The 27,872-nt window shown below is 46.1% G+C and overlaps 1 protein-coding gene across 1 annotated transcript in view; it reads right to left on the bottom strand.

Moving 5' to 3' along the window:
• Positions 1-462: 462 nt before the first annotated feature.
• DVL3 (dishevelled segment polarity protein 3) overlaps positions 463-27,872 on the bottom strand; it is a 139,164-nt gene continuing 111,754 nt past the window's right edge. The window contains exons 14-15 of the mRNA XM_085899267.1: positions 6,589-6,795; positions 463-2,683 (exon numbers count right to left, since the gene is read on the bottom strand). Coding sequence (XP_085755393.1) covers positions 2,154-2,683; positions 6,589-6,795 — 737 coding nt within the window. The 3' untranslated portion in view covers positions 463-2,153. The remainder of the gene's footprint in view (positions 2,684-6,588; positions 6,796-27,872) is intronic.

Here is a 27,872-nt window from a genome sequence, read left to right as displayed (position 1 = left end):
TTATTAAAAGATATAAAGAGGAGGCGGTATAGGAACTGCAGCGTGCATGTCTGTACGGATTCTTGTACTGATGCTGCCGAAAGTCACAAAATAAAGAGCAACAAAACAAGTTGCATGCAAATATAAATACGAGTCGAAGAACCGGAAAAGGAGAGAGGACAAAAAGGAAAATACGGAATGGGCAGTGCAAGTAACCACTGTGTTTGTTAAGAGGACAGGCGGCCTTTTAGGTGTTTGACAAAAGCAGAAAGCAAAATTAATCGGTCTTTCAAAAACGTTTTTGTTTTTTTTTGCACCAAAAGCAGTTACACAAACTACTTTGACTTGGGGGAGAAAAAAATAGAAAAGTCCTTCATGAATATAAAATCACAATCGTCAAACCAATTTGAAAGATCAGCGGGAAGCAAATATATCGGACGGCCTGAAATGAAAAGAAACAAATGACAAATAAAACATAAGGGATAAAAACGAGGGAATTTAATCAAATTGCTTGTGTATGCACGAGTGGAGACAAAAACAAAAATAATAACTGCATGACGTACACATAGGTTCGATTCAAAAATCCTGGAGGAGTAAAACAAAATAAATCGGTAATCAACGATAACAAAATTTCCTGGGTGGTCGGAAAGGCGTAGGTTGATCAAGCGTTTGTTTATTATTTATTTCTGTGTTCTGGAGGAGTGGGGGAATGCCTAGGCGGGAAATTAAACAATTAAAATGAAATACTTCGCACAAGAGAATGTGCCCTTTGTTATCAACACCATTGGAAATGTACATCAGGCTTAACTACGGTCCCGTTAAGTAGGGTAGAGCAATCGCAACGTTGCCCTTCAAAGCAGGGCATGTGTCGGTATTAACAGTGTAGTGATATGGCGTTAAAAAATAAACCAACAAAAAAACAATTCTTCATTTTCTGTGAGCACGAACACTCGTGTCAACGTGCAGGTTTGCAAGACCACACTTGGGGTTATTAAAGCTGCATGCTGGCCATTTCCCTCAACCCACAAACATTTCTGTAAACCTTGGACAGCTAACTGTTAAATAAGTGAAGCACCGCTGACTGTTTTTAGAGCCTGGTTGTGTTTGAATGAGCAGCAAAAAAGCTGTCCTTGTAATGCAGATGCTGTTGGTTCTGGTCTGCATTCCTGGGCGCCATGCATTACAAAAAAAGGAAAAAAAAAAAAAGATGAAAAATAAAACCAGTCCAAGCACAACAAAATAGGCGCACGCGCGCACACCTTACTGCAATGATGTGTGGACATGGGTTGGTGGAAGGGGATAGATACAAAATTCACAGATGTATGTGGTGGCCATTTTGTTCTAATGCTTTTTGATTCAAGCTGCCAGGAGCATCAAAATTAGTTTTAAGGGGAATGTCACAGTTCCATGACAGATATCGACAGTGACAAAACAGATCAAAAAAAGATGCGACACAAAAACAGAACTTGATTAGTGTGTGCACAGGAAAGGGAAATTCACGATTCCTGGTTGCTTCTTGTAAAGTTTCAGTGTTTTAGTCCCCCCCCCCCCACAAAAAAAGTCATGAAAACGTTTTCGGGAAATAAGAATGTGCAATCAGTGCTGCAGGAAAAGTTTTCATAGTGTAAAAGCTCAGAGATCACCAACAAAACGAGCATCAATAAAATTCTGCCTCGATAATAATTGAGGATCAGAAGTCGCAGAGCAAACGCACTGAAATTTCCATGCCCACTTGCTGTCCTCTCCCAATGCCCCGTTCTTCACTGTCAGATACAACTTTAACTTCACAAGTTTAAATCAGCATTCAATGCCTCACTGGGCAAGTCAATTTTCACCTTTTTTTTTTTCAGAAAAAGGTAAATTTTGTTGTTTACCTCGAGCCTGATTTTCACAAAACTCTTCCGACCCTCAAACTTGCCTCATCCTTTCCAATGTTCAACATATTGCTCCGAGAACCCTGCCTTACAAGTTTGCTTTAGCACATTGGATGTATGCATTTTGGCCTTGTAGAAAACGTCACTATAAAAAAAAAAACCGTGTAGAATACCCCTCGGCATCACCCAATCTTTTAAAAATTTGGCTAAACCATTTCACATTCCTTTCCTTCCACTCAATTTTTCCCCCCTTCAAAATCCATTCTGATATTAATCACCAGAAGTGTTCACTTGAAATATTCACATAATGTCCAAGTTGAAATCCTCTTGGTTTCCCATTGCCATGCGGAATGACTGACGACTGCCCATGAGTTCGGGAGGTACGGAGACAAGGTCCCTGACCGGAGGGGCACCAGGTGCAGCCATAACAACTGGGCCTCCCGCAGCACCGACCAGCGGCAGGCCCGGCGGTGTCGGAGAAGGACCAGCCAGATATAACATCCCATGTGGAGGTGGAGGCAATGATGGTGGCTGCCCAATTGTGTATGGCAGGCCAGGAGCTCCGGCAAACGAATAATGACTCCTCACTACACTCGGCGCAGTTGAGTGATGACTACGATGACTTCGTTCGCTTGGCGCACGACGCACACTTCCTCCACCACCAGCAACCCCCAACCGTGACCCAGGGTCTGTTTCACTTTCACTGCCACCGGATTTTGACTCGCCACCACCCCCACCACTGCTGCCACCTGCTGGGGTCTTGCCATCCTTATCCTTGGTTGATCCTCGTCGCTCAGAGCCACTGCGGTTTGATCCGCTACTTCTACTTCCTGTAAAGCATAATGAATAAAGCGAGCAAGTCAGGGATTGTTCTGCAAATATCTCTCACAACCAAAGAATAAGCAACCAGATGCTCAAAATCATGACGCTCAAAATTATCATAGCTTAGGTCACAATAAAGAAGACTCGGAGATTAAGCTGCTTTTCAGCAGCAACTATGAAAGACTTGGCTTGGCGTCTTTGTCTGAATATCTTATCAAATGTCACAATAAATATGAGGGATGTCAGAAGGAAAACATATTTCAAGACACCTGATTGAAACCAGAACCAGTCTGAAAGAGAAGTCATGTCACTGACTGAATAAAAAAATGTATTTATCAAGGAAAGAAGATATAAAATATCATCGTCCCCCATTGTTTTAGTAATTTTGCTGCACAGAATTAAAGGGCTAGCCCATATTTATGTACAACTAAAATGGCCACCAGTCTACCAGTCGGCCATCTTTGATCAGATTGCAAAAATAAAATGAGGTGCACGTGTATGTCACCATGTACTGTACTTGTGCCACTTTTGAACAAAATTGGACCATGCATATCTGAGAAATGGTTCAGGACACATTTTAGTAACAAAATGGCCGCCAGTCGGCCATCTTGGATCTGATCTCAAAATAAAAAGACGTGCGTAAGCCATCGTTCGTTCTATGTCTGCCAAGTTTTAACAACATCGGTAAATGTGCCAAGACTCACTCTTTCGTCCTGCACAGGCACTGACAGCGCCACACACCATGATCCAGTGAATTAATGACTCCTCAAGCCCGACCAAGAGGTCTTTTGACCTCTGGCTCACACGGCCAAGGTAAGTGAATCTCTCCGAGACTTCAACATCGTCACCACAAACAGGTACAGACAATATAGCAGTATCCAAGATGTCACTGAAAGCTTGGTTAACCTGAGGCGGTCCCTTTGGGTGGGTGCCTGGAGTGACCAGTCTTTGCCATAAGGGCTTGTAGCTTTTTCATAGTTGCCATTGGCCTATTGGTGACCTCTCTGATCAGTCTCCTCCTTGCTTCATAATCCAGTTTGGAGGGATGGCCTGATCAAGGCAGGGTCTTGGTAGTACTATACGCCTTCCACTTCTTAACGATTGTCTTGACTGTGCTCCAAGGGATATTCAAGGCCTTTCAAATATTTTTATACCCATCCCCTGATCTGTGCCTTTCCACAACTTTATCCCAGAGGCCTTTTGAAAGCTCCTTGGTTCCCATGGTTGAGTCTTTGCTGTGAAATGCAATACCCAGCAGAGGAAGCCTACAGGAACAGCTGATTTTTATTCTGAAATAATCAGAATCACCACAATTTAACACAGATGGAGGCCAATTAATCTCGTGTGTGATTTTGATGGTGATTGGTTACACCTGAACAATTTACATTGCTATTATAAGGGGAGTGGACACTTTTCCAAGCAAGATATTCTGGTTTTGTAGTTTTAATTAATTTTCTGAAATTTGAAGAATTTATTATTCATTTGAAAGTTGTGTGTAATGATGTGTAAATAAAGGTGGAAAAAAGTCTGATTTTATGAAATTTAATTCCAGGCTATAAGGCAACAAAAGGTGAAATTTTTGAAAGTGGATGTCGACTTTCTATAGGCATGATACATACACAAATACAGACGTGGCCAAAAATATTGGCACCCTTGAACTTTTTTCTAATAATGCCTCATTTCTTCCAGAATATTATTGAACCTTTAAAATATTTTGGAATCCACAAATGTATTTCTTTGTTTTGCAGTGGAGCAAAACAAAAAAAAGCTGAAACAATTACTAAATCTTCGCTCGTGCCACACAGAAATCCTAAAATGGCCCAGACAATATTGTTACGGATTTCAGAATCCGGTCTGATGAATGCATCCACACATCCAGGTCCTCAGACAGTTATTTCCTTAAATGCATGTTCAGATTAGCCCCATTTCCATGTCTAATGGGATCTTAAATGTGATGTGTTGAGAAGAGTAAAGAATAGATCCCCTCTCTTACGGGAAGCTTTTTTCTTTACAACAGACACATTCACACACATTTCTTTCACGAGCTCTGAAGCCCGCCCTCATTTTCCCTCAGCAACATTCTTTCGCGAGCTCCGATGCCTGCCTTTTTTGAGAGTGCACGGGTCGTCATGGTAACCGTGCCCCAGTGGGGCGGGTGAGTTTGGGGTGGATGGCACCCCGCGGAGACGGCCCAGGGATATAAAAATGAGCGAGAGAAAGCGTGAGGGACGTTCTGTGAGGAGAGACATTCTGAGATATAAAAAAGTGAGGAAAAAGCGAAAGAAGGACGTTCTGAGAGGAGATAGAAGTTCTGAAGAGAAAGAGATACGTTCTGAAGAGAAAAAGTCTGGGAGAAAAAGTGAGGAGAGGAAAAGCGAAAGGAAAGAGGAAAAAGCAAAGGGCGAGAGAAGCGACCAAGAAGAGGGTGTTTGACCAGCACCGAAGAGACAATTCGCCCTTCCCAGTGCTTCGGCAAGCGAGCGTGTGGTGCGCGTGTGGGTGTGAGCAGTGCCGCCAACAAGTGAGGCACAGGTCGATCACCAACAACACCAGGATCTAAACCCGCGATGGACGATCTCGGTGCCCTCCAGACTTCGACTGGCGTTCAAGGCTGCCCCACGAGAGGGTGCACGGCAAAGCTGGGTGCTAGCGACGGACGTGATACGCACGCACGTATTTTCAGGACGTTTTCGCTTCACGGACGACTTTCTGGTGAGCGAGACGATTCTCCCCCTCCCCTCCCCCTGAATGATCCGTTGGGTACCCTGGTCTGTGTTTAGCTGTAACTAGGTCAACCTCCGATAAGCATCTGCTCTTTGTCTCTTTCCTGGCATTTTGATTGATTTTTCTTTGAAATTCATTCTTTATTTACCTCAGCAAATAAAAAGTTCTTTCTATTTATTTATTTTATTATTAATAGATTATTTGTCGATTTCCAACCTGTCCGTGTTTGTCCTTTCCTTCTATTGGTCTATCATTGTTCGAACCTAGATAGACTGGGAGGTAATTACCACAGATTTGACCAAAAAATTGTCGGCACGCACCAGCGGTTAAAACGCTCGGCTGCCCTAATTAAAATATAATCAGATAATATTGGTGCTTTGTCAATGGTGCGCTCCCCGCTCAGGTAACCACGTGACTTCTAGTTTAACAGAATAATTAGACGGCGGACACTGGAACTCGTGGTTGACTGGGTGGCATTCGTGGTTTTGAAACAACCAACCGTACCATAACGTTAATTGTGAGCGGTGGCAACAGGACGGCTCTACTGCCTGCATTACCAAATGTTTGCTGTTTTAATCCAAACACCTGTGCAAATAGTGGAAAGGGGGGGAGGGGCGTGGAAAGGGGGGAGTGGGGGAGAGGGGCATGGATTCCTTACTATAATTCACGGACCGGTGTTTGTTTGTTTGTTTGTTTGTCATGCTACTCTCCAACAGTTCTGGGCCAATTACATTCAAACTTGCTACAGAGGACCAGTATGACACCGATTGATGTATAGGGGTAGTTTATCTTTGCTGGGGGTCTTGAGGGCGGGGTGAGGTGATATTTTTTGTGTATACAGAGCTGTCAGTTGCCTATACACCGCCTAAATAAAGGTATGCGTCAGAAGAACGTGCTGTGTGCTTGGAACAAGATCGCCCATAAGGCAGGTACTCTGCTAGGAGTTGGAATTAACAGAATATTCCTCCTCCCATGAATAGGAAAATAAAATATCAGCAGAAGTCTATGGTTAACAGAAAACCAAAACCTGATAAAGTTTATATGTTCCATTATTCGAGATCCTTCTTGTCGACAACACATCAAAATGTCAACTCAATGTCATGCTAATGGCAACTTATTGCCATGGTAGGACTGCTGCTCTTCACAAATCAAACATCAATTAGGGGAAGAAGGTGAATGCAAGTCTCACCCTCACTGTGTTGGCTACCAGCACTGCCATTGCCTAGGTCTGTGTAGGCAGGAGGGACAGCACCATAAGGATGTGGTGGGTAGGGGTATGTAAAGGCGGGAGGCAGGGGCCATGAGGTGGTGCCTGGGTGTGGCAAAGGGGCCAATGTGTCCTGATCAGAAGCACCACTTGAACCGTCCTGATCTTGGATTGTCAAGGTTGCCATATCTGTAAATGGAGAGGTACAAGGGGAAAGAAAAAAACAAAGTGACAGTCAAGAAACAAGTCAGGAGCAAGGGGATCAGAAAGAAAGAGGAGTGGCATTGGAAGATGGAGGGAGAAGGCCCCATGATTCTACAAACAATGACGACATAAAATCTAGAAGGGTCATTCCGTGTCAAATTAGCCAAAAAATGAAATTCTGCGGTGACACCCTCAGATTTTCCTGAAAAAATTCTCAAAGCTACCTTAACATATATGAGGAAGGTTTGCAAAGTTATAGCTCAAAATTCCAAGTAGTGTCCGAGATATGGCCCTACAAACACCCTAGGGGTGTTTCAATTCTGGCAGTCGCGAGTTGCAGATTTGTATCTGAAGCATTTTTGGAGGGCTCTAAATTCCAGAGTTTTACAAACAGAGTTCTGAAAATTCACACAAATGGTGTCCATTAGTGAGGCTTTCAGAATCTGACATTAAAAAATGTTCTACTTAAAATACTTTTTAACATAAGTACTCTCAAAAGTAGTGATTTGTAACATGCAGTCAAAAAATGAGTTTTCAAATTGCTGCCAACAGTCAGTTTATTCATCATGAAGAATTTTGTTGCCTGATTTACATAATCTAGTGACTGGATCATTTACACAAGAAAACTGAAACCTTTTGGAGCAAAGTCTTGGGTGCTATAGGTGTCTGAACTTTGCTCCAGACTCAACGACACTGAAATTTACCCCGGTTTTACCCCAAGTGTTCACCATGTTGACAGTCACACAGCTCTTTTAAATTTTTGTCACTTAAAGACACATACTGTACATAGGCAAACTGCGGTAGAAAATTCAAGAGTTGTTCTCAATCCCTTCTATTTTTAAACGAAATTTTTTTTTAAATGCATCAATTTCTAATGATTCTGCAGTCCCAAAAGCTACTTTTTTAAATAAAATTTTTACTAACAAACATAGAGAAAAAATAAAGATATTGTAAGGAAGTATGACTTAAGTGGAATCTAACAATATATAAATCAGTTTAGTAAAACTTAAAGAAGTGTACCAAAATCATTTCCAAAGTTAGGCATGAAGCACAACTCTATCTTATTTAGGCTTTAACCTAATACACAGCCCTGTAGTAACTGCCAATGTTCATTGTTACATTTTATTATATCCTGGCAATTATAAAACTAATCACTGTTCACTTTGTACAATGGATCCAATGGTGAGGAAACTTAGCTAAATATAGCATAACAATTGTGCATTTTGTGAGGAAAGCACCAAATTTGGCACACTCGTAGCCTATCATATTATGAACAGATTTGGATATTGGGCCATCTCAAATTCAGCCGCTGATGGCTGTGGCAGCCATTTTTCAAAATGGCCACCAGTGGTTACTGTTATGACACATATCTGCTTTACAGGAGAGGAATGCATGTTGATAGTGAAAGTTTATTTACTAATAAAGGTCCAATAATGGTCAAAGAAAGTAACAATTTGATTTGGTTGAGAAAAAAAAAAGTTAAAGTGGAATAATTCGTCTTATTAAGACACAGATTCTGAATGAAAACCAATGATAAACATTCATAGCACTATTGGCTTGGCACATGGTCGTAGAAGTGGTGTGAGTGCATATTGACCCCGGAATCGCGCACGGTTGAGTTGCCAGCTTACACTTGTTGACTCGATTCATTGTTATTTTGTTCTGTGCCCATAGAGTTCTCTATGCTATCCCATTGTTAACCATAGTTCATCAAGTTGAGTTTGGTTTGCGGGGTGCAGTTTGGTCATAGGATTATCTCAGTCACGGATTACCGGGTTACGAGGTTCTGCATGTATTTCCGTTCTGCCTTCACGGTGCCAGTTCCAGTTTGCTACTGAGTGAGGAAGTTCTCTCTTCGTACCGGCGTGTTGGCGAGATATCTTTACCATGATAACTCGTTAGTTTTCGGGTTATCTTCGTTCGATTTACGGCAATGCCAAACCATTTGTAATTAGTTTTCCATTCTAGTTTCCATTTTCATGGCTAAGCTAATTTGTTTTGGTCAGTTTGTTGAGTAACCCTTACGTTTTCTGAAACTGCATTTTTATTGACTCTTACAATCAATCGCAACACATCTTAGCACATCGGCTCGAAGTAACCTAAATATGGATGAATTCGGTCATATTGGGAATGAAGCCATGTAACTCAGATGATGGTTGTGAATTGTCTATGTGCCATCACCAGCGTCTGTAGAAGATTTTACAAGTGGCAATAGTATTTATGACTATGGGCTAGGAGAAAACCGGTTTAATTCATAACTAATTTATGCTACATTGTGTCATTGCAGAGAAAGTCTCCGTCAAGGTACGAAGAGTGATCTCCTCAAATGCTTTGAAGAGTTTTCCAATGCCCAATCAGAGGCTCCTGATACCATTAGCCTAGTTCTTGATGGGGAAGTCATTGTCCAGATGTTGAAGCCTGCAGTAGCCAAGAACTTTGATGACTATGCCCAGGATGTCTTCATACCGTACCTGTCAACAAAGCTTCAGACTGTGTCACGCCTGGACCTAGTCTGGGACCGCTACGTTACTGATTCACTGAAAGGCAGTGCAAGATCAAAGCGTGGAAAAGGAGTGCGTAGACGCGTGGTCGGAACAGCAGTTATACCTGGAAACTGGCAGAACTTCCTCCGAGTGGACACCAACAAGACCGAGCTGTTCAAGTTCCTATCAGAAGCTATCTTCAGGTGGTTTGACCAGAATGACAAGCAGCTGGTTATCACTGATGGAGAGGAAGTCCTGAGCAAGCCACCGCTGCTAGACCTGGCCTTGCTCACCCCATGCAGCCATGAAGAAGCTGACAGTCGAATGTTGTTGCATGCATCCCATGCAGCCAATCATGGTCACCACAAGATACTGATCAAGACAGTTGACACCGATGTTATGGTGTTGGCTGTGTCAGTGGCCCAGGGACTGCAACCAGAAGATGAACTGTGGCTAGCATTTGGCACTGGGAAGAGTTTTCGGTACCTGGCAGCCCACAAAATAGCAGCTGGCCTTGGACTAGAGAAGGCAAGGCACTCCCAATGTTTCACGCTCTGACTGGGTGTGACACTGTATCGAGCTTTGCTGGACATGGTAAGAAGACTGCTTGGACAATCTGGACCGTTCTGCCAGAACTTACAGACGCACTGCTGAAGCCATCCTCTGCACCAAGTGGCATACCAGACGATGTCATGCACACCATCGAGAGGTTCGTCATATTGCTGTATGACAGAACCAGCACGTGCAACGACATTGACAAGGCCCGGAAGAAACTCTTCGCGAAGAAGAACAACGTGCAGCTGATCACGCCAACCAAGGCAGCTCTGGAGGAGCATGTGAAGAGGGCGGCCGACCAAGGAGGCCATGTGTGGGGTCAAACACTGCTACCAACGCCAGAGCTGCCTCCTCCATCCAGCTGGGGCTGGGTCAAGAATGACGAGGGGGTGTACGAGCCACACTGGACGAAGCTACCCAAAGCAGCCCACACATGCTATGAGCTAGTATCGTGCAAGTGCAAGAAGAGCTGTCTGAAGCGTTGCAAGTGCAAAAAGGCCGCAATTGAATGCACAACTTTGTGCGTGTGTGAGGGAGAGTGCTCACAAAATTGAGAGAATATTAACAGAGCAGACTGTGTCACTGATTCAGAACATTTAAATCAGACATCTCTCGATCAATTTCTATGAGTGAGATGTCGGTATTCATATGAATGAGACGCAGCCCATGATTCGTTTGCAACCATGCTCAACAACCACTGACTTTACATAAGCGATGTTGGTATTCATATCAATCAGACGCAACCCTTGATTCGTTTGCCACCATTCTCAACAACCAATTTCTATGAGTGAGATAGTCGTCCGGTACAACAAATAATTAGCAGCCATCTTGCAAAATGGCGGCTATCTTTAAACTTGAGGTGGCTACAGGTTATGGTTTTTCTTAATTGAGCTTTTAATAAATGTTCAAACCAATGTTAGAGTGAAATTATAGTAACCACTGGTGGCCATTTTGAAAAATGGCTGCCACAGCCATCAGTGGCTGAATTTGAGATGGCCCAATATCCAAATCTGTTCATAATATGTTGGGCTACTAGTGTGGCAAATTTGGTGCTTTCCTCACAAAATGCACAATTGTTATGCTAAGTTGCCCCACTACAAGTACATTTGTCCAAACAATTTGATATGAAATTATGAAAAAAAAAAAAAGTTGAATCAGATATTGTACCTACATTTACAAATGGATGTAGACTTTCGTACAATGTACACTAAGTATATAAACAATTAGATATGCAAATGAATATTAATAATGGTGATTATTATGATCACATTATGTGTCTTCATTTGTAGTTGAGATTGGCGCGGCCTTAAACTAAAATATCCTTTAAAAAAAAGAGCCAAATTAAAGTAACCACATACTTGTTCTGACCAAAAAACACTTTGATCATTGTGGTGCCATCTTATGAATGCTTGGCATGGCTTCCACTTCAAAAGCACACCTATTGCTTTTATTCTACACCTTTCATCGAACATGTTTTTTTTGAATAGTGGGCCTTTTTAAAAATAGAAGGGATTGAGAACAACTCTTGAATTTTCTACCACAGTTTGCCTATGTATGTGTCTTTAAGTGACAAAAATTCAAAAGAGCTATGTAACAGTCAACATGGTGAACACTTGGGGTAAAACCGGGGTAAATTTCAGTGTCGTTGATTCTGGAACAAAGTTCAGACACCTATAGCACCCAATATTTTGCTCCAAAAGGTTTCAGTTTTCTTGTGTAAATGATCCAGTCACTAGATTATGTAAATCAGGCAACAAAATCCTTCATGATGAATAAACTGACTGTTGGCAGCAATTTGAAAACTCAAATTTTTTTGACTGCATGTTACAAATCACTACTTTTGAGAGTACTTATGTTAAAAAGTATTTTAAGTAGAACATTTTTGATGTCAGATTCTGAAAGCCTCACTAATAGACACCATTTGTGTGAATTTTCAGAACTCTGTTTGTAAAACTCTGGAATTTAGAGCCCTCCAAAAATGCTTCAGATACATATCTGCAACTCACGACTGCCAGAATTGAAACAACCATTGGGTGTTTGTAGGGCCATATCTCAGACACTACTTGGAATTTTGAGCTATAACTTGGCAAACCTTCCTCATATATGTTAAGGTAGCTTTGAGAATTTTTTCAGAAAAATCTGAGGGGGTCACCGCAACCCCCGGATGAAATGACAAGGAATGAGCCATAATTCGATTGTGATGTTCATTCATCAGCCATCCTACTATATTAAATAAGGTGTGTGTGTGTGTGTGTGTGTGTGTGTGTGTGTGTGTGTGTGTGTGTGTGTGTGTGTGTGTGTGTGTGTGTGTGTGTGTGTGTGTGTGTGTGTGTGTGTAAATCATAGAAAAAAACAAGGCTGGCCCGATCTCCACCAAGTTTTGCATAAGTGTTGGTGGAACCCAAGGTCGGGTTACAGGCACAAGGGAAACTACAGGGTGCCCCACAGAAAACCAGGAAATTTCGGACAGTTTATTTAAAACAAAACAAAAGCAAACTTAGATGTCGTGTAAAACAAAGAGACACTTTATTTTCAAACAAAACAAAAGCAAACTTAGATGTAGTGTAAAACAAAGATACACTTTATTATATGTTAGTTTATTGATATGGTAAAATACGGCAAAATAAATCTCAAATTTCCTGGTTTTCTGTGGGGCACCCTGTAGAAGGGCACTTGGTAGAGCGCATACCTCCACCCTGTAATGCCTAGTCCACACCTGGCCCAATACATTTTTGAGATATCGTGCTATATATCATTTTTGGCCTGATCTCTCAATGGTGAAGATTCACTTAAAAATTCTAGTAGTCGGATCCGGACCCGAAACAGAAAAAACAGGGGATTAAACTCAAGACCTGAAGATCTTAAGCCATCCACCTTTACCGTTAAGCCAACATGAGGCTTCTTGTCATTTAAATGTTATATTAAAGTTCAAAGGAATAAATCTGGGCAAAACCTTTCTCTGAATGCACATATTTCTTTCTGCTATACACTGTGTGTGGACAAGTATTTCACATCATCGAATCATTCACATGAAAAATATATGGCATTTTGTCAGAAGAGGACATAATTAAAGCTGTTTGGGATAAAGACCAAAATAAACAAACTTTCTGAGCTTTATGCTGTGATTGATCATCCAATGCTGATAAGGCTGGATGGTTGACAGACCAGAAGCTGTAGCCATTGAATTGCAGAATCATAAAGTTAAATAATAGTTATCTTGTGATATATTAGCATCCTGAAAACTGGTAAGAGACTCGAATCATTCTGAGACCACTTGTGTTCGCTCTGCTGAGAGGCGACATAATGCTTTCAAGTTGATGAAAATTTTCAGTGTTGTTTGTTTGGATAATGGAACGTTTTTGGATCAAAATTTCATCAAGGATCCATCTGCGTATTATGCAAGAACGTGAAAGTAGAATTTGATGCAAATGCGTCAATGGATATGCCAAAGCCCACGTGAGATGTCAACCCACTGTTAAGTTTGATCTCAATTCACAGAGGTTGTCAGCGGTGAACAACAAATTCCGCTCCACGTTCCTTTACACCGTCAACCCCCTCCGTATCAGTTCCCGCCCCCACATCTCCTACAAGCCCGCATCCTTCCAACCACACCCCCAACCCTACGTGTTCCCCCACCCTTTCAGAATACTCTTCACCCCACCCTCTCCAAGTTTCACCCTCACCTCAACCATCCAAGCTTTCCCTCAAACCCACCCCCTCTCAAATTTCCCCTTTTCCTGCACCAACCATGCTCCCCCCTTCCATCTTCAGCCCCATACTGTCCCCTCCCATCTCCCCTCCATCCTATCTTTCCACTGTCCCATCCCCTCCAATCTTTCCCCCATCCCTCCCCAACCTTACCCCTCAGTACCAACCCTCCCATCTTCCTCCCCCCCCCCAACCGCCCATCCAATATTCCCTCCTGTCCTATCTGATCACCCCCAGCCCACACCATCCCAGCCTCACCCCCCCTTTCCCTCCGAACCCTGCCCTGGTGGTGGAGTCACACTGTACATTAAGAACTCTATTTCTTACTCTCCATGTACTGCTCTTACACTCCCAACCCCCAGGAGTACCTTTGGCTGTGACTTCCTCTCCACTCCCACCTTATATTTGTTTGTGTTGTACCGTCCTTCAAACAGTGTGATTTGCAACCATGCTCAACATCTACATCTCTCACAGACAACATGAACCAACTTTTAACCATTCATCCCAACTCTCTCTTCATCATATGTGGCGACTTAAATTGTCACCATGCAAATTAGCAGGGTGTTGGTACCTCTCACCAGCCATAGCACTTCAGCAAAGGCCTTCTGTGACTCCACAGGACTGACTCAATCTGTGACCTTTCTAACCCGAGACTTCTCCCAATGGCAAATCCTCACTTTTGCACTTGGTGATGACAAACTTCCCTGCAAATTTATCCCACTCTTCCTCCGCCTCAATTGGTTCATCTGGTTATCTGCTTGTGAGAGTCATCTTTCTGGCAATTCTAAGAGAGCTGCCTCAGTGCCAGTAAATCTGGCAGATTGGCAGGGACTGCAAGCAGCCACCTCTCTTCAGGACTGGTCTCTCATTTCCACTACTACTGATATTAACCCTTGGAATTTTGCCACAGAAACCGACTCTCTTTCATGCACAGATTCATCACATTTTGTCTTCAGTTATCCTCCTTGCCCCCCACCAATGGTACAATGACTCCTGTGGCGAGGCTGTTGCTCTAAAACAACTTGCCTTCTCTTCCTGGAAGGCAAATCTGACCGGACAATCTCAGTGCATTCCAAAAGGTCTGCAACAAATGTGTGTTCACTCTCAGGAGAGCCAGAAAACAACACCTGTTCAACTTCAACATTGAACTTTCAAACTTGTTTCCCTCCTCTAAAACCTGGTGGTGCCTTGTTAAAGTATGTCTCTGGAGTACACTTCCCTTCCATCCGTTCCCTCACTTTATGCCTGGTGTTGGCTTAATGGTTAGGGTGGTGGGCTTTTGATCCTAGGGTCCTGAGTTCAAAGCCCGCTCACCTGTTGAATTAATACCAGGTGGGGTTGACTCTGCCTGTCATCCTTCCGAGGTCAGCAAAATAAGTGCCAGCATGCTGGTATGCTGTGTCGGAGTGGCGACCCGTCCAGGATTGTGCCCAATAGCCAAGGAGACTGCTTAGGCAGCACCAACGCTCTTCACAGAGTATGGTCCCAATCTCCTCTCTCTCCTCCTCACTTCAAATGGCACCACAGCCGACTCCGCTCATGATAAGGCCGAATGTCTCAATTCTGTGTTTGTTCCAAATCTTGCATCTTCCCACCTGGAGCCAACTTTCTTCTTCTTCTTGCTTCTGGACCCAAACAAACCCAACTTTCTGGACCCACCCTTCCCCATCGTACCCAACTCTGTATTTTTCGCACTTGAGAAGGTGAACATGTTTCTGTCAACCTTTGACTCCGACTCTGTCACTGGACCAGGCGGCATCAGCTCGCAAGTCCTAAAAACTTGCTCTGCTGCTCTTGTGCATCTTCCTTCTGCCTTTTTCAACCTGTCATTTGCCATTGGTCATCTTCCATCTGCTTGGAAATCAGCCATCATCACTGCAATACATGAAAAAGGTGCAAAAACTGATCCCCTAATCAGCAAGATCATGGAATTCATCATTGCAGTTGACATGAAATCATTCATTTTCTCCAACAGCCTCATTCATCTCAGATCACAAATTTGGATTCAGACAAGGTAATTCTACATTGGACATGCTACTTCTACTCACCTAACCCCATCCACTTTTTCCACAATCCTCTTGAGGACATTGTCATTCAAACTCATGTGTCTCATTATCAGCAATGATCTTTTTTAGGCAAACGACATTTCAAACTTGGCCTTCCAAGTCAGTTGCCAACTGGGCATCCTATGTCGTACTAAGTCCTTCCATTACAAACCTGAACTCCCATCTACCTACAAGGTCTTCATCCACAGCTTGATGGAGTAATGCTGTCCCCTCTGGGCTGGCTCTCCTGCCTTACATCTTGCTCAGCTTGACACCGTAGAAACCAAAGCCTTCAAGGTGATTGGAATTTCTCACGCTGAGGCTGAGTATATGGGCCCATCACTTTCCCATCGCAGAGACAGGTCGGTGATCTCGGTCTTCTTCCGCGTCCTTTCTGGTCTTGCACCCTCTGCTCTTTCTGTGCTTCCTCCCCCCCCCCAGGTTTTTGCAGAGCTGACACGGTCCACCATCACCCCTCTTTTGGTGAAACTACCCAAATCCAGAAACACTGCACTCACCTCCACTCATCTTTTCTCCCACCAGTGGAACAAGCTTCCATAATCTCTTCAATGTCTTTCTTCCCTCAAGGTCTTCAAGACAGCTTTTCACCACCATTTCAGATCCTCCCCAATTCAAAACCATGATTGTTTTTTGACCCTCATTAACCCCCCACTCCAAGCCCTTCTCCTTCCAAATGACCAGTTTTTCCCTCATAACAGTTTCCTTCTGTATCCATGTCAACCCCATGTGTCCTTTCCTGTCCCCCATTCTTTCCAACATCCATTGTTTGTCCGAGTCTCCATCTTGTCCTTCAACTCTACTGTTGGTGTCTTGGTGTCCTGGTATCTGTCCCCCGCCCCCTTTCTCCCTGCTGTTCCTTTTGTCCCATTACTTCCTGATCCATTCAGTGTACTAGCTCTTCCATGAGCGTTGACTCTGTAAACATTTTTTTAAGTCACAAGTTCCCCTGAGAGAGCATGTGAGGGGAGAGGGTGAGGAGAGAAAGAGGGTGAGGAGAGAAAGAGGGTGAGGAGAGAAAGAGGGTGAGGAGAGAAAGAGGGTGAGGAGAGAAAGAGGGGAGGAGAGAGTCATCTGGGAAGAAAATCTGCTACTTTCAGGAAAAGGTCACACGACATTTGACCCCAATATAGTATCAGTTCATCTTTGCATCATAGTACATACCTATACCAGGTTTAGTCAAAATCCCTTTGTCGGTTTACAAGTTATCACGGGAACAAAAATTTGCTACTTTCACGTAAAGGTGACATGACCTTTGACCCTTTGAATCCATAATCAAACCAGTTCATCTCTGCATCATCACACACCTTTGTACCAAGCTTGCTCAAAATCCCTTTAGTGGTTCACCAGTTATTGCGGCAACTTAAATTGATCACGGTCAGACAGACGCACATGCAACCTGCAAACATGACATAAAAAATGAGGAAGTCCATTAATTCAAGCTTCTGGGTCTCACTATCTGCCATGATCTTTCCTGGGAAAGCCACATTTCCAAGCTGGCCGCCAAAGCCAGTCGCCTATTGGGCATCCTCCGTCGTGAAAAGTCGTTTCTTGGCACACCTGAGCTCCTGACCACTTACAAAGCTTTCATCTGCAGCCTGTTGGAGTACTGCTCTCCCTTTCATGCTGGAGAAACCAAGGCATTTGGATCATTGGTATCTCCCACGATGAGGTTGAGTCTTTGGGTCTCTCACTCTCTCATGTCAGGCAGGTTGGTGGTCCTTCTGTTTTCTACAGTCTCCTCTCTGGCCTCGCCCCCCTGCTCTGACTGCTATCTGTCCCCCCCCCCCCATATTTCCGCAGGGCGCTCAAGGTCCGCAAGCAACCCCTTCTGGTAAAACTATCAAAATCAAGAATCACTGCTCACCTTCACTCTTTCATTCCTCTTTTTTCCTCCCCACCTTTCGAACAAACTCTCTCACTCTCTTCAATCCCACTCTTCCCTCCAGGTCTTCAAAACAGCTGTTAACCACCATCTCTTATCTTCCCCCATCTAACACCATGATCTTTTCTACCCCCATTAATCCACCCCAAACCCACCTGCATCAAATTCCCTGCTTTCCTTCCTGAAAGTCCCTGTAGTATCCATATTGTTTATCCCGTGTACACCACCCCATTCCTCTCCGTTCCACAGATCTCCTAATGTCTCTGTTCCCCACTGTTTTATGATTCTCTCTCCCACCCCTCTTGCCTCCTGCTCCCCTTTTCATACGTTCTGTGTGCTAACTCTCATACGAGCCTTGATTGTGTGTGTGTGTGTGTGTGTGTGTGTGTGTGTGTGTGTGTGTGTGTGTGTGTGTGTGTGTGTGTGTGTGTGTGTGTGTGTGTGTGTGTGTGTGTGTGTGTGTGTGTGTGTGTGTGTGTATATATGTACATATGTTCTTCTTCTTCTTCTTTCGGCTGCTCCCGTTAGGGGTCGCCGCAGCGGATCATCCATATGATCTGCATAGTGATTTGGCACATGTTTTACACCGGATGCCCTTCCTGACGCAACCCTGGTCACCTCTTACGACACAGGGATCTGGTACACCTATTTAACCGGGGTATACACCGGCCCAGTACACTGGTACTCATTTCGCCGACCTCAGAAGGATGACAGGCTGAGTCAACCCCCTGGTGTTATTCGACTTGGTATATATATATATATATATATATATATATATATATATATATATATATATATATATATATATATATATATATATATATATATATAAACACATACATACATATATATATATATATATATATTGTTGTGGTTACCAAATTCGCAAACCACCATTCAGGTCCCTTAGGTGAGGTATCTCGGTAAGTGCATGTGTAGTTAGGCCCAAACCCGTTGTCTAGTGGGAATACATGTCATTTATGCGAGCTGCGACTCTTCAGGATAGCCGTTTTTCTTTTACTATCTTTATTTTGGACCAACCGCCATGATTACCATCACAACCACAACAACAACCACCAACCACAACGCCGCTTCACCACAACCGCCACGACCTTTACCGTCACAACTCGCCACCATCGCATCACCGTCATCTCGCGCCACTCATGGGCACCGATGCTGGACTCGTGTAGGGCGCACGTTGAACAGCGTGTACAAAATCACGGATTTTGTGCTTCAAAAACGGATCAAAAACGACACACGCCCACTTTTTGCCGTCCAATCGGTGAGCGAGGGGCGATTTGGCCCCGCCTCCAGGGCGATCGATATATGCAAATTTGTGGATCAAAAAGCCTTCACGCCCACTTTTTCTCGGGCCAATGGGGAGCGAGGTGAAAGGTCAAAGGGAGGGGGTCAAAGGCGAAGCTACGGGGGGGATAAAAGGACGGTGTTCGTCAGTCAGCAGGATCGAGAGGGAGTAGGAGAGTCGAGAAGGAGAACGAGAACGACAGGAGAACGAGAGGAGAACGAGAACGAAAGGAGAACGAGAACGAGAAGGAGTCGGAACGGAGGGGACGAGTGTGGAAGTCTGGAGCCCGAAGCCTGCAGTGGCTGGAGAAGCTGAAGAGAGCCGGACGAGGGGGTGCTCGCGTCGGTGCCAGGAGCTGCACACCCGAGGGAGGCCGGCAGCGCGACCTGGCCGAGGTGGAGACGCACACCAGGAATAATAAAGATCCTCTATACCCCGAGCATCAGCAACCCCCTCCTGTTTCCCCCCGCGCTGAGATAGTGCGACCAAGGGGGCCCCATTCCCACCCCCTACCAGACACCGTCCACGAGGCCCGCGGGTTGCGGGGCCATCGCCGCTCCGCGTCTCATCACCAGACGGGTAGGCCCGACCCGGTCTCGGCCTCAGGCCCGCCTCATTCTTGAGGATATTCTTTTCCTTGGTTTTGGGTATGTGTTGTCGGCGCCGTCTGTGAAGTAGAATTGTATAAGTGTTGCCGTGTGCTCGGTAGTCGGTATTAGCTCTGCACTGTGTTTTCACTTTTATATTTGCTTTTTGTGTAAATGGAATTGTATTTGTGTGCTTCCCGTGTGCCGCGAATAAATGTGCTTTATTGTTGAACTGTTCTCCCGCTTCGCTTCGTCTTTTCCCCCATTGAACCCTCATCTTGCTTCACGTAAAGGGTTGGTAGTGGGCTGAATACGCCCGATAATTAATCAAACCGTCGAGGTCGACGATAACACCGCTCGGTTATTCTGATAGTACGGAACGGGTCGCTTAAGTGGCCTGTGTCCGAAGTCGACCTGCGGCGAGGTGCGATCGCCCGGTCTACCCTCCGCGTGGGTACTTAGGTAGGTCGGGTCGGCGAGCAACCCTATCCCACGCGGGGGCTGATTGGCTCGATCGCGGTGAGACCGAAAGGTCCACCCGTGACTGGTTCCCGGCGTTAGTCCGAGAGGGTCACGACTGGATTGTCCGTCCGGTGGGCGACGTGCCGCGATTCGAGTTACGTGGCCGTCAGCACGCCGGCGGGCGCGAAATCCGCAACACTGGTGTCAGGAGTGGGATACAAATTCATCGCCCTCCTCGCGGCACTGGTATTGGAGAGCGGGACAACAGGCTCTCCTGTCTCCAGCGAAATTCACGGGAATCGGTCCAGGGGTGAGAGAAGCGACCCCCGATTCCCTCCAAATTACGAGCGAGCGAAATTAACCCTTCACGAGAAGCAAGATGGCGTCTCAAGGCGAGCGGGAGCCGGGGGTATTAGAAATGGATGTAGAATGTGTAGGATCCATGGCCCAGGATGGAATCCCCGAGCAGGAAATGTTGATTGTGCAGGAACACGGACTCGCCCAACTAAACCCAGAACCTGAAATGGGTGCGGCAGCGGCCGCAGTGTATGACACCTCCCCCCCCCCTCTCCACCAAAACCCTTCCCCAACCCTTGCCGAAACGGCTCAGCTGAGTGCATCCAACATGGCCCAGCTATGCGCCATGCTGGCGGCAATGAACGAAAAGATGAATGCGAAAATGATCGAAAAAATGGATGCAAACACAAATGAAATGAAAAACGAAATGAAAGGCATGAACGAAAAGATGAATGCGAAAATGATCGAAAAAATGGATGCAAACACAAATGAAATGAAAAACGAAATGAAAGGCATGAACGAAAAGATGGATACAAATACAAATGAAGTGAAAACGACGATGGATGCGAATACACAGCAAATGAGGGAAGAGATGAAAAAGTTCCGGGGTGAGACGCAGAACATGGGCCGATGCCTGCAGGCGGGCATGAAGGCCGTGACAAAGGAAATAATAGTTGAGACAAGGGAGGTAAAGGGGGAAGAGTTGGCAGAGACACGGGAGATAGAAAAAATAGAGGAAAGACTACACGAGGAAGACGGGGTAAGTGACGCGCACACACACACGGAGGTAGTGGAGGATAATGGGGGTGAGCTCGCGGAGCGTGCAGGGACCCGGTGCGAGCACCTGGATGGCCTCCTCCAGGAACGAGGGGAGGGAGTATGCCCCCTTGAGGTGAGTCACGACCAGGTGAGTTCGGTCGTGCTTTGCGAGGTTGAGAGGAGGAGTGCTGTGGACAGGTGCACGGAAAGCTTGGGGGGTATAGAGGCCCCGGAGACTCTTGTGGGGACACGAATCCCCAGTGTGGTTGTCCCTGTGTGTGTGGTGCAAGGTGTGAGTGCGGCACCGTGTGTGGAAGCGACCCCGTGTGTGAGTGGTGTGGTGGCGATGGTGCCAGAGTGCGTGCTTCCCAGCACGCCGTGTGTGGATGAGGCACCGTGTGTGGAAGAGGCCGTGTGTGTGGATGAAACGGCCTGTGTGGGTGAGGCACCGCGGGTGAGTGCCCCCGTATGTGTTGGTGAGGCACGTAGTATGGATGAGACACCGCGGTTGAGTTCCCCCGCGTGTGTGGATGAGGCACCGTGTATGAGTGTCGCCGTGTGTGTGAGTGAGGCACCGCGGGTGTGTGCCCCCGCGTGTGTGAGTGAGGCACGGTGTGTGGATGAGGCACAGCGGTTGAGTTCCCCCGCGTGTATGAGTGAGGCACGGAGTGTGGATGAGGCACCGCGGTTGAGTGCCCCCGCGTGTGTGGATGAGGCACGGAGTGCGAGTGAGGCACCGCGGGTGAGTGCCCCCGCACGCGTGAGTGAACGGCCGTGTGCAAGGTCGCTGTGTGCAAGGGAGACCGTGTGTGTGAGAGAGCGGTATGTGAGGGAGATGTCGGTTGGCATGCGGGAGCACGCAGCCGCGTCTCCCGGTGTGAATGTGATGGTGTGGACTGTGTGCGTCGTAACACGCGGGAGTGCGTGTGTCGAATGGCGACGGAGACGGCGACATGGGAGAAACGAAAGCCGAGTAGCGGCTGTAGCTATTTCGGGGACCGTGCCGGGTTCACCCAGCAGTGAGCACGCGGTTCGTGCTGTGCAACGCACGAGACCGCCACGTGCTCGCTTGCGAGAGTGAAGTCCCGGTCCGGAAACGCCAGCGGTGGATTTGCCGATCCCGCGGACGGACAAAGTTTAGGCAGGTAAATGGATTTGGACCGGACGGGTTCTCCACGCGATCGTGTGTGTTAAGCTCCAACGGGCAAAGCACATGTGTTCGCGTGGGGAACCCCTCGAGACGTGGGGCTTGTGTTTTTTTTTATGCGCACGGTGACGCCATGGCTGCACGTGGGGTTGGAATCCGGCAGGAGGGGTATCTCTGCCGGATGGTCCCGTCCAAGGAGGGACGAGGAACACGTGCAGCTGCATGACGTCACGGGCAGGTGTAAAGTGCACGAGCTCTGAGTTGCCGCGCAGGTGCTGCGCATGAAAAAAAAAAAACAGTAAGCCTCACTTTCGGGTGCAAAGGATTCCTGGGCAAGGGGTGGAAGACCCCCTTGACCCTGGGCACAGGATGGAAACTAGTTAGGGGGAAGGGTTAGCTTAGCTAGACCGACTTCATGGGGCAGGGGTAAGTCCTCATGGAGTCCGTGGAATGGATTAGTTAGAGGGATTTAGATGAGCTTTAGGTGGGGAAATAAAAGTTATTTGGGACATTTGAGAACAGTGACAGACTTGTGGATGTGTAGCGGGGACGTAGTTTAGCTACGTAGTGTTAAAAGGAACGTGCTGTAGTTTAAGGGACGACGTGGGAGCACGAGTTAGTTAGGGGATGCAGTTAGAAGGATGGCAGAGTTCAGCGGTGTGTGTGTTGAAGAGTTGTGAGGTGAGTACATGATGAGTGAGTGAGGCCAGCGGGTCTGTGTGTGTGGAGTGAATGGGGAATGCATGGTGCGATGAGTGATTGGGGGGAGGAGTGACTCCCGCCCAAGGGACCCCGGGGTCAGTGTAGAGTGAGTTAGCTGGGTTAGTCAAATTGAAAAATGGAGGTCGTTTTGTTGTTGGTGGGAAAGTAGGCTCGAGACCCATTTGGAGGGGTGCAGGAGCCCTGTTGACGGGCTTGGGAGCGTGGCTGCGAAAGGTGAGTATCGCTGAGTGGGTACCCCGGGCACCAGGCTAGTCGGCCGCGGTAGGCCATGGGCCCATGGGGGCCGGGATAGAGTAGTGGGCACGGGTGCGCCTGCTTGGTGCGGGGCCCGGGGCGCCATTAGCCGCGTGGGCAGTGTTGTGGGCACGGGTGACCCTCGGAAAGGGGCCCGGGAGGCCGGCCTGCCCCGTGTGCGTTTCAGGGGAGGTGCCATGGGGGCACTCCCGGTGTTAGGGAGCTGGTAGGCTCGGAGGCAGTGTAGTGCCCGGGGTGCCATAGCGGGAGATTCGGCAGAGGGTCGTGCCTGCCAAAGGGAGCCACGTGTCCCAGCCAGGAGACCGTGTGAGGGCACGGAGAGAAAATTGGGGGGCGAGGCCCGAAATTGTGAGGACACCAACACAGGCGACGGGAATCTGGGTTGTTAGAACCAATAGTTTAAGCGAGAGGCGCTTGTTGAAAGCCCCGGGGTAGTTTAAGAGTTAATGGTTAGGGTAGATTAGGAGATGTACCCCTCCGCACCATCCATCCCCTCGCTCTCGTTGTGGGCCGCTGGACCCGCTTTGGTTATAGATCGCCGAACTCTGGGGAGGCCATTCTGAGGCTTCGTTGGGCCTCGACACAGGACGTTAGCTCTCCCTTATTCCCCTCCGGGAAGGGAACGTAGGGGTTGGGAGTAGGCTAGGTGACAGGATAGGTTAGCCGAACAAGGACGATAAAGGGGGTTAGGGGACGATTTATAGTGGGGAAGTAAAAATAAAAACAACAGAAAAAAATTAAGTTGGGGCTAAATTGGGGTTTGACAAATTAAGGGAGTGGGTAGGTACAGTGACAGGCAAAGGCGATAGGTGGGAGGGAGACAGGTAGGTAGGTCCGAGCCCGCCTTCCAAGTGGCCAGCACCACCGCACTCCCTCCACCAACCTCCACTGAACGGCAAAGGCTGGCCAGCTTCATCTGCTGGCTGCGTTGCTGCAAGGCAGAGGCCGGCCAACTTCATCGGCAGCTGTTGTTTTGCTGCAAGGCCTGTGCCGGCTGGATCGTCTGCAGCTGCTGTGCTGCAAGGCCTGTGCCGGCCGGATCATCTGCAGCTGTGGTACTTCAAGGCCTGTGCCGGCCAGTTCATCTGCCCGCTATGTTTGCCTGCAGCGGCCTTCTTCTGCGGGCTGTGTTTGCCTGCTCACCTTTGCCATGCCATGCCCACTGCCCACGTTCACCAGCCCCGTTCAATTTTTGCTTTGCCCCCCCTGTTCATTTCCATGTGCGCCAGGATCCGCAAGGCAACAGTTTGCAAGCTGCAAGAACTGCCCTGTTGGCAGCGACAACACGGGCCTGCAGTGGCGGCCCGTGCACCGTGTTTGCGTTCATGCATCCATTCGTTGTGCTCATTGCGTGTGCCACTTGAGCTGGCACGGAGACTGCGTTGTGCAGCCCATGCACCGTTGTGGTTCACTGCGTTCAGTTCAAAAGGGAAGGCCTTGGACTGCGTGTGAGCAGCCAGCCACGTTCCCTGTCACCTGCATTGTTTTGAGCCAGAGACTGCATGCGGGCAGCCTGGCTCCCTGCTAACTGCTTTCTTTTTGCAGAGTCAATGATCCTGGGCCATGGTTTAGTGTAAAATTTGTAAGTTAAGGTAAGATGTACTGTAAATATGAGTGCGCCCCCGGCATGTATGTCTTAGCGCCGGCAATTTTATTTAAGTCGTCCGTATGAGTGAGTTTGTTTAGATAGTTACGCAGCCCTCAGGTTATTTATTTTGGGGACACGAATACCATGAATGTCGCACTCAGGGATCCGTAGGTAAAGTGTACTAGGGGAAAACTACACATGATGGCACACGAAAATTTGACGACTCGGGACGAGTCTGTAAAAAGGGAAGGGGGTAGTGTTGTGGTTACCAAATTCGCAAACCACCATTCAGGTCCCTTAGGTGAGGTATCTCGGTAAGTGCATGTGTAGTTAGGCCCAAACCCGTTGTCTAGTGGGAATACATGTCATTTATGCGAGCTGCGACTCTTCAGGATAGCCGTTTTTCTTTTACTATCTTTATTTTTGACCAACCGCCATGATTACCATCACAACCACAACAACAACCACCAACCACAACGCCGCTTCACCACAACCGCCACGACCTTTACCGTCACAACTCGCCACCATCGCATCACCGTCATCTCGCGCCACTCATGGGCACCGATGCTGGACTCGTGTAGGGCGCACGTTGAACAGCGTGTACAAAATCACGGATTTTGTGCTTCAAAAACGGATCAAAAACGACACACGCCCACTTTTTGCCGTCCAATCGGTGAGCGAGGGGCGATTTGGCCCCGCCTCCAGGGCGATCGATATATGCAAATTTGTGGATCAAAAAGCCTTCACGCCCACTTTTTCTCGGGCCAATGGGGAGCGAGGTGAAAGGTCAAAGGGAGGGGGTCAAAGGCGAAGCTACGGGGGGGATAAAAGGACGGTGTTCGTCAGTCAGCAGGATCGAGAGGGAGTAGGAGAGTCGAGAAGGAGAACGAGAACGACAGGAGAACGAGAGGAGAACGAGAACGAAAGGAGAACGAGAACGAGAAGGAGTCGGAACGGAGGGGACGAGTGTGGAAGTCTGGAGCCCGAAGCCTGCAGTGGCTGGAGAAGCTGAAGAGAGCCTGACGAGGGGGTGCTCGCGTCGGTGCCAGGAGCTGCACGCCCGAGGGAGGCCGGCAGCGCGACCTGGCCGAGGTGGAGACGCACACCAGGGATAATAAAGATCCTCTATACCCCGAGCATCAGCAACCCCCTCCTGTTTCCCCCCGCACTGAGATAGTGCGACCAAGGGGGCCCCGTTCCCACCCCCTACCAGACACCGTCCACGAGGCCCGCGGGTTGCGGGGCCATCGCCGCTCCGCGTCTCATCACCAGACGGGTAGGCCCGACCCGGTCTCGGCCTCAGGCCCGCCTCATTCTTGAGGATATTCTTTTCCTTGGTTTTGGGTATGTGTTGTCGGCGCCGTCTGTGAAGTAGAATTGTATAAGTGTTGCCGTGTGCTCGGTAGTCGGTATTAGCTCTGCACTGTGTTTTCACTTTTATATTTGCTTTTTGTGTAAATGGAATTGTATTTGTGTGCTTCCCGTGTGCCGCGAATAAATGTGCTTTATTGTTGAACTGTTCTCCCGCTTCGCTTCGTCTTTTCCCCCATTGAACCCTCATCTTGCTTCACGTAAAGGGTTGGTAGTGGGCTGAATACGCCCGATAATTAATCAAACCGTCGAGGTCGACGATAACACCGCTCGGTTATTCTGATAGTACGGAACGGGTCGCTTAAGTGGCCTGTGTCCGAAGTCGACCTGCGGCGAGGTGCGATCGCCCGGTCTACCCTCCGCGTGGGTACTTAGGTAGGTCGGGTCGGCGAGCAACCCTATCCCACGCGGGGGCTGATTGGCTCGATCGCGGTGAGACCGAAAGGTCCACCCGTGACTGGTTCCCGGCGTTAGTCCGAGAGGGTCACGACTGGATTGTCCGTCCGGTGGGCGACGTGCCGCGATTCGAGTTACGTGGCCGTCAGCACGCCGGCGGGCGCGAAATCCGCAACAATATATATATATACACATACATATATATATATATATATATACACATACATACATATATATATATATACACATACATACATATATATATATATACACATACATACATATATATATATATATATATATATATATATATATATATATATATATATATATATATATATATATATACACACATACATACATATACATATATATATATACACATACATACATATACATATATATATATACACATACATACATATACATATATATATATACACATACATACATATACATATATATATATACACATACATACATATACATATATATATATATATATATATATATATATATATATATATATATATATATATATATATATATATATATATATACACACACATAGGAGCCTTGATATACATATATATATATATATATATATATATATATATATATATATATATATATACATATATATATATATATATATATATATATATATATATATATACATATATATATATATATATATATATATATATATATATATATATACACACATACACATATATATATATATATATATATATATACACATACACATATATATATATATATATATATACACATACACATATATATATATATATATATACACATACACATATATATATATATATATATATATATATATATATATATATATATATACACACACACATACACACACACGTACATACATATATATATATATATATATATATATATATATATATATATATATATATATATATATATATATATATATATATATATATACACATTCAGTTGCGCAACGGGCCTTGAACTCAGGACTTTTTGGGTCCCAAGCCGCTGCCCTAACCACTGCGCCAACACCAGGCTTATGTATATGTACGTTCATATATATATATATATATATATATATATATATATATATATATATATATATATATATATATATATATATATATATATATATATATATATATATCCTCAGCGGCAAAGGCATAAAAATGGAAACACTTTGCACCGCTACATTTTTGCCCAAACTCATTTCCTTCTCCAAGATGGACACTACCAAGTCCCAAAATATCTCCCAATTTCCTCTTCTCTCTTACCCATCTCCTATCATTTGCTTTTCTCTCACACATCCCTTTCTCCTTCCCTGCATTTTGCAAACATTGTCTCACAATCGACCACTTTCCATTGCATACATAATATGCAGATGGCCCCTTACCAGATGCGAGATGAGAGGAGATGAGACTCCCTAAAAATTGTGTTTCATGAATAC

Source organism: Eptatretus burgeri, chromosome 10, assembly GCF_056783735.1.
Source record: "Eptatretus burgeri isolate ZD-2024b chromosome 10, Ebu_testis_v1, whole genome shotgun sequence".
In the NCBI taxonomy this organism is placed as follows: domain Eukaryota; kingdom Metazoa; phylum Chordata; class Myxini; order Myxiniformes; family Myxinidae; genus Eptatretus; species Eptatretus burgeri.
Note: the sequence above shows the minus strand (reverse complement) of the source record. Positions and strands in the feature narration are given on the sequence as shown.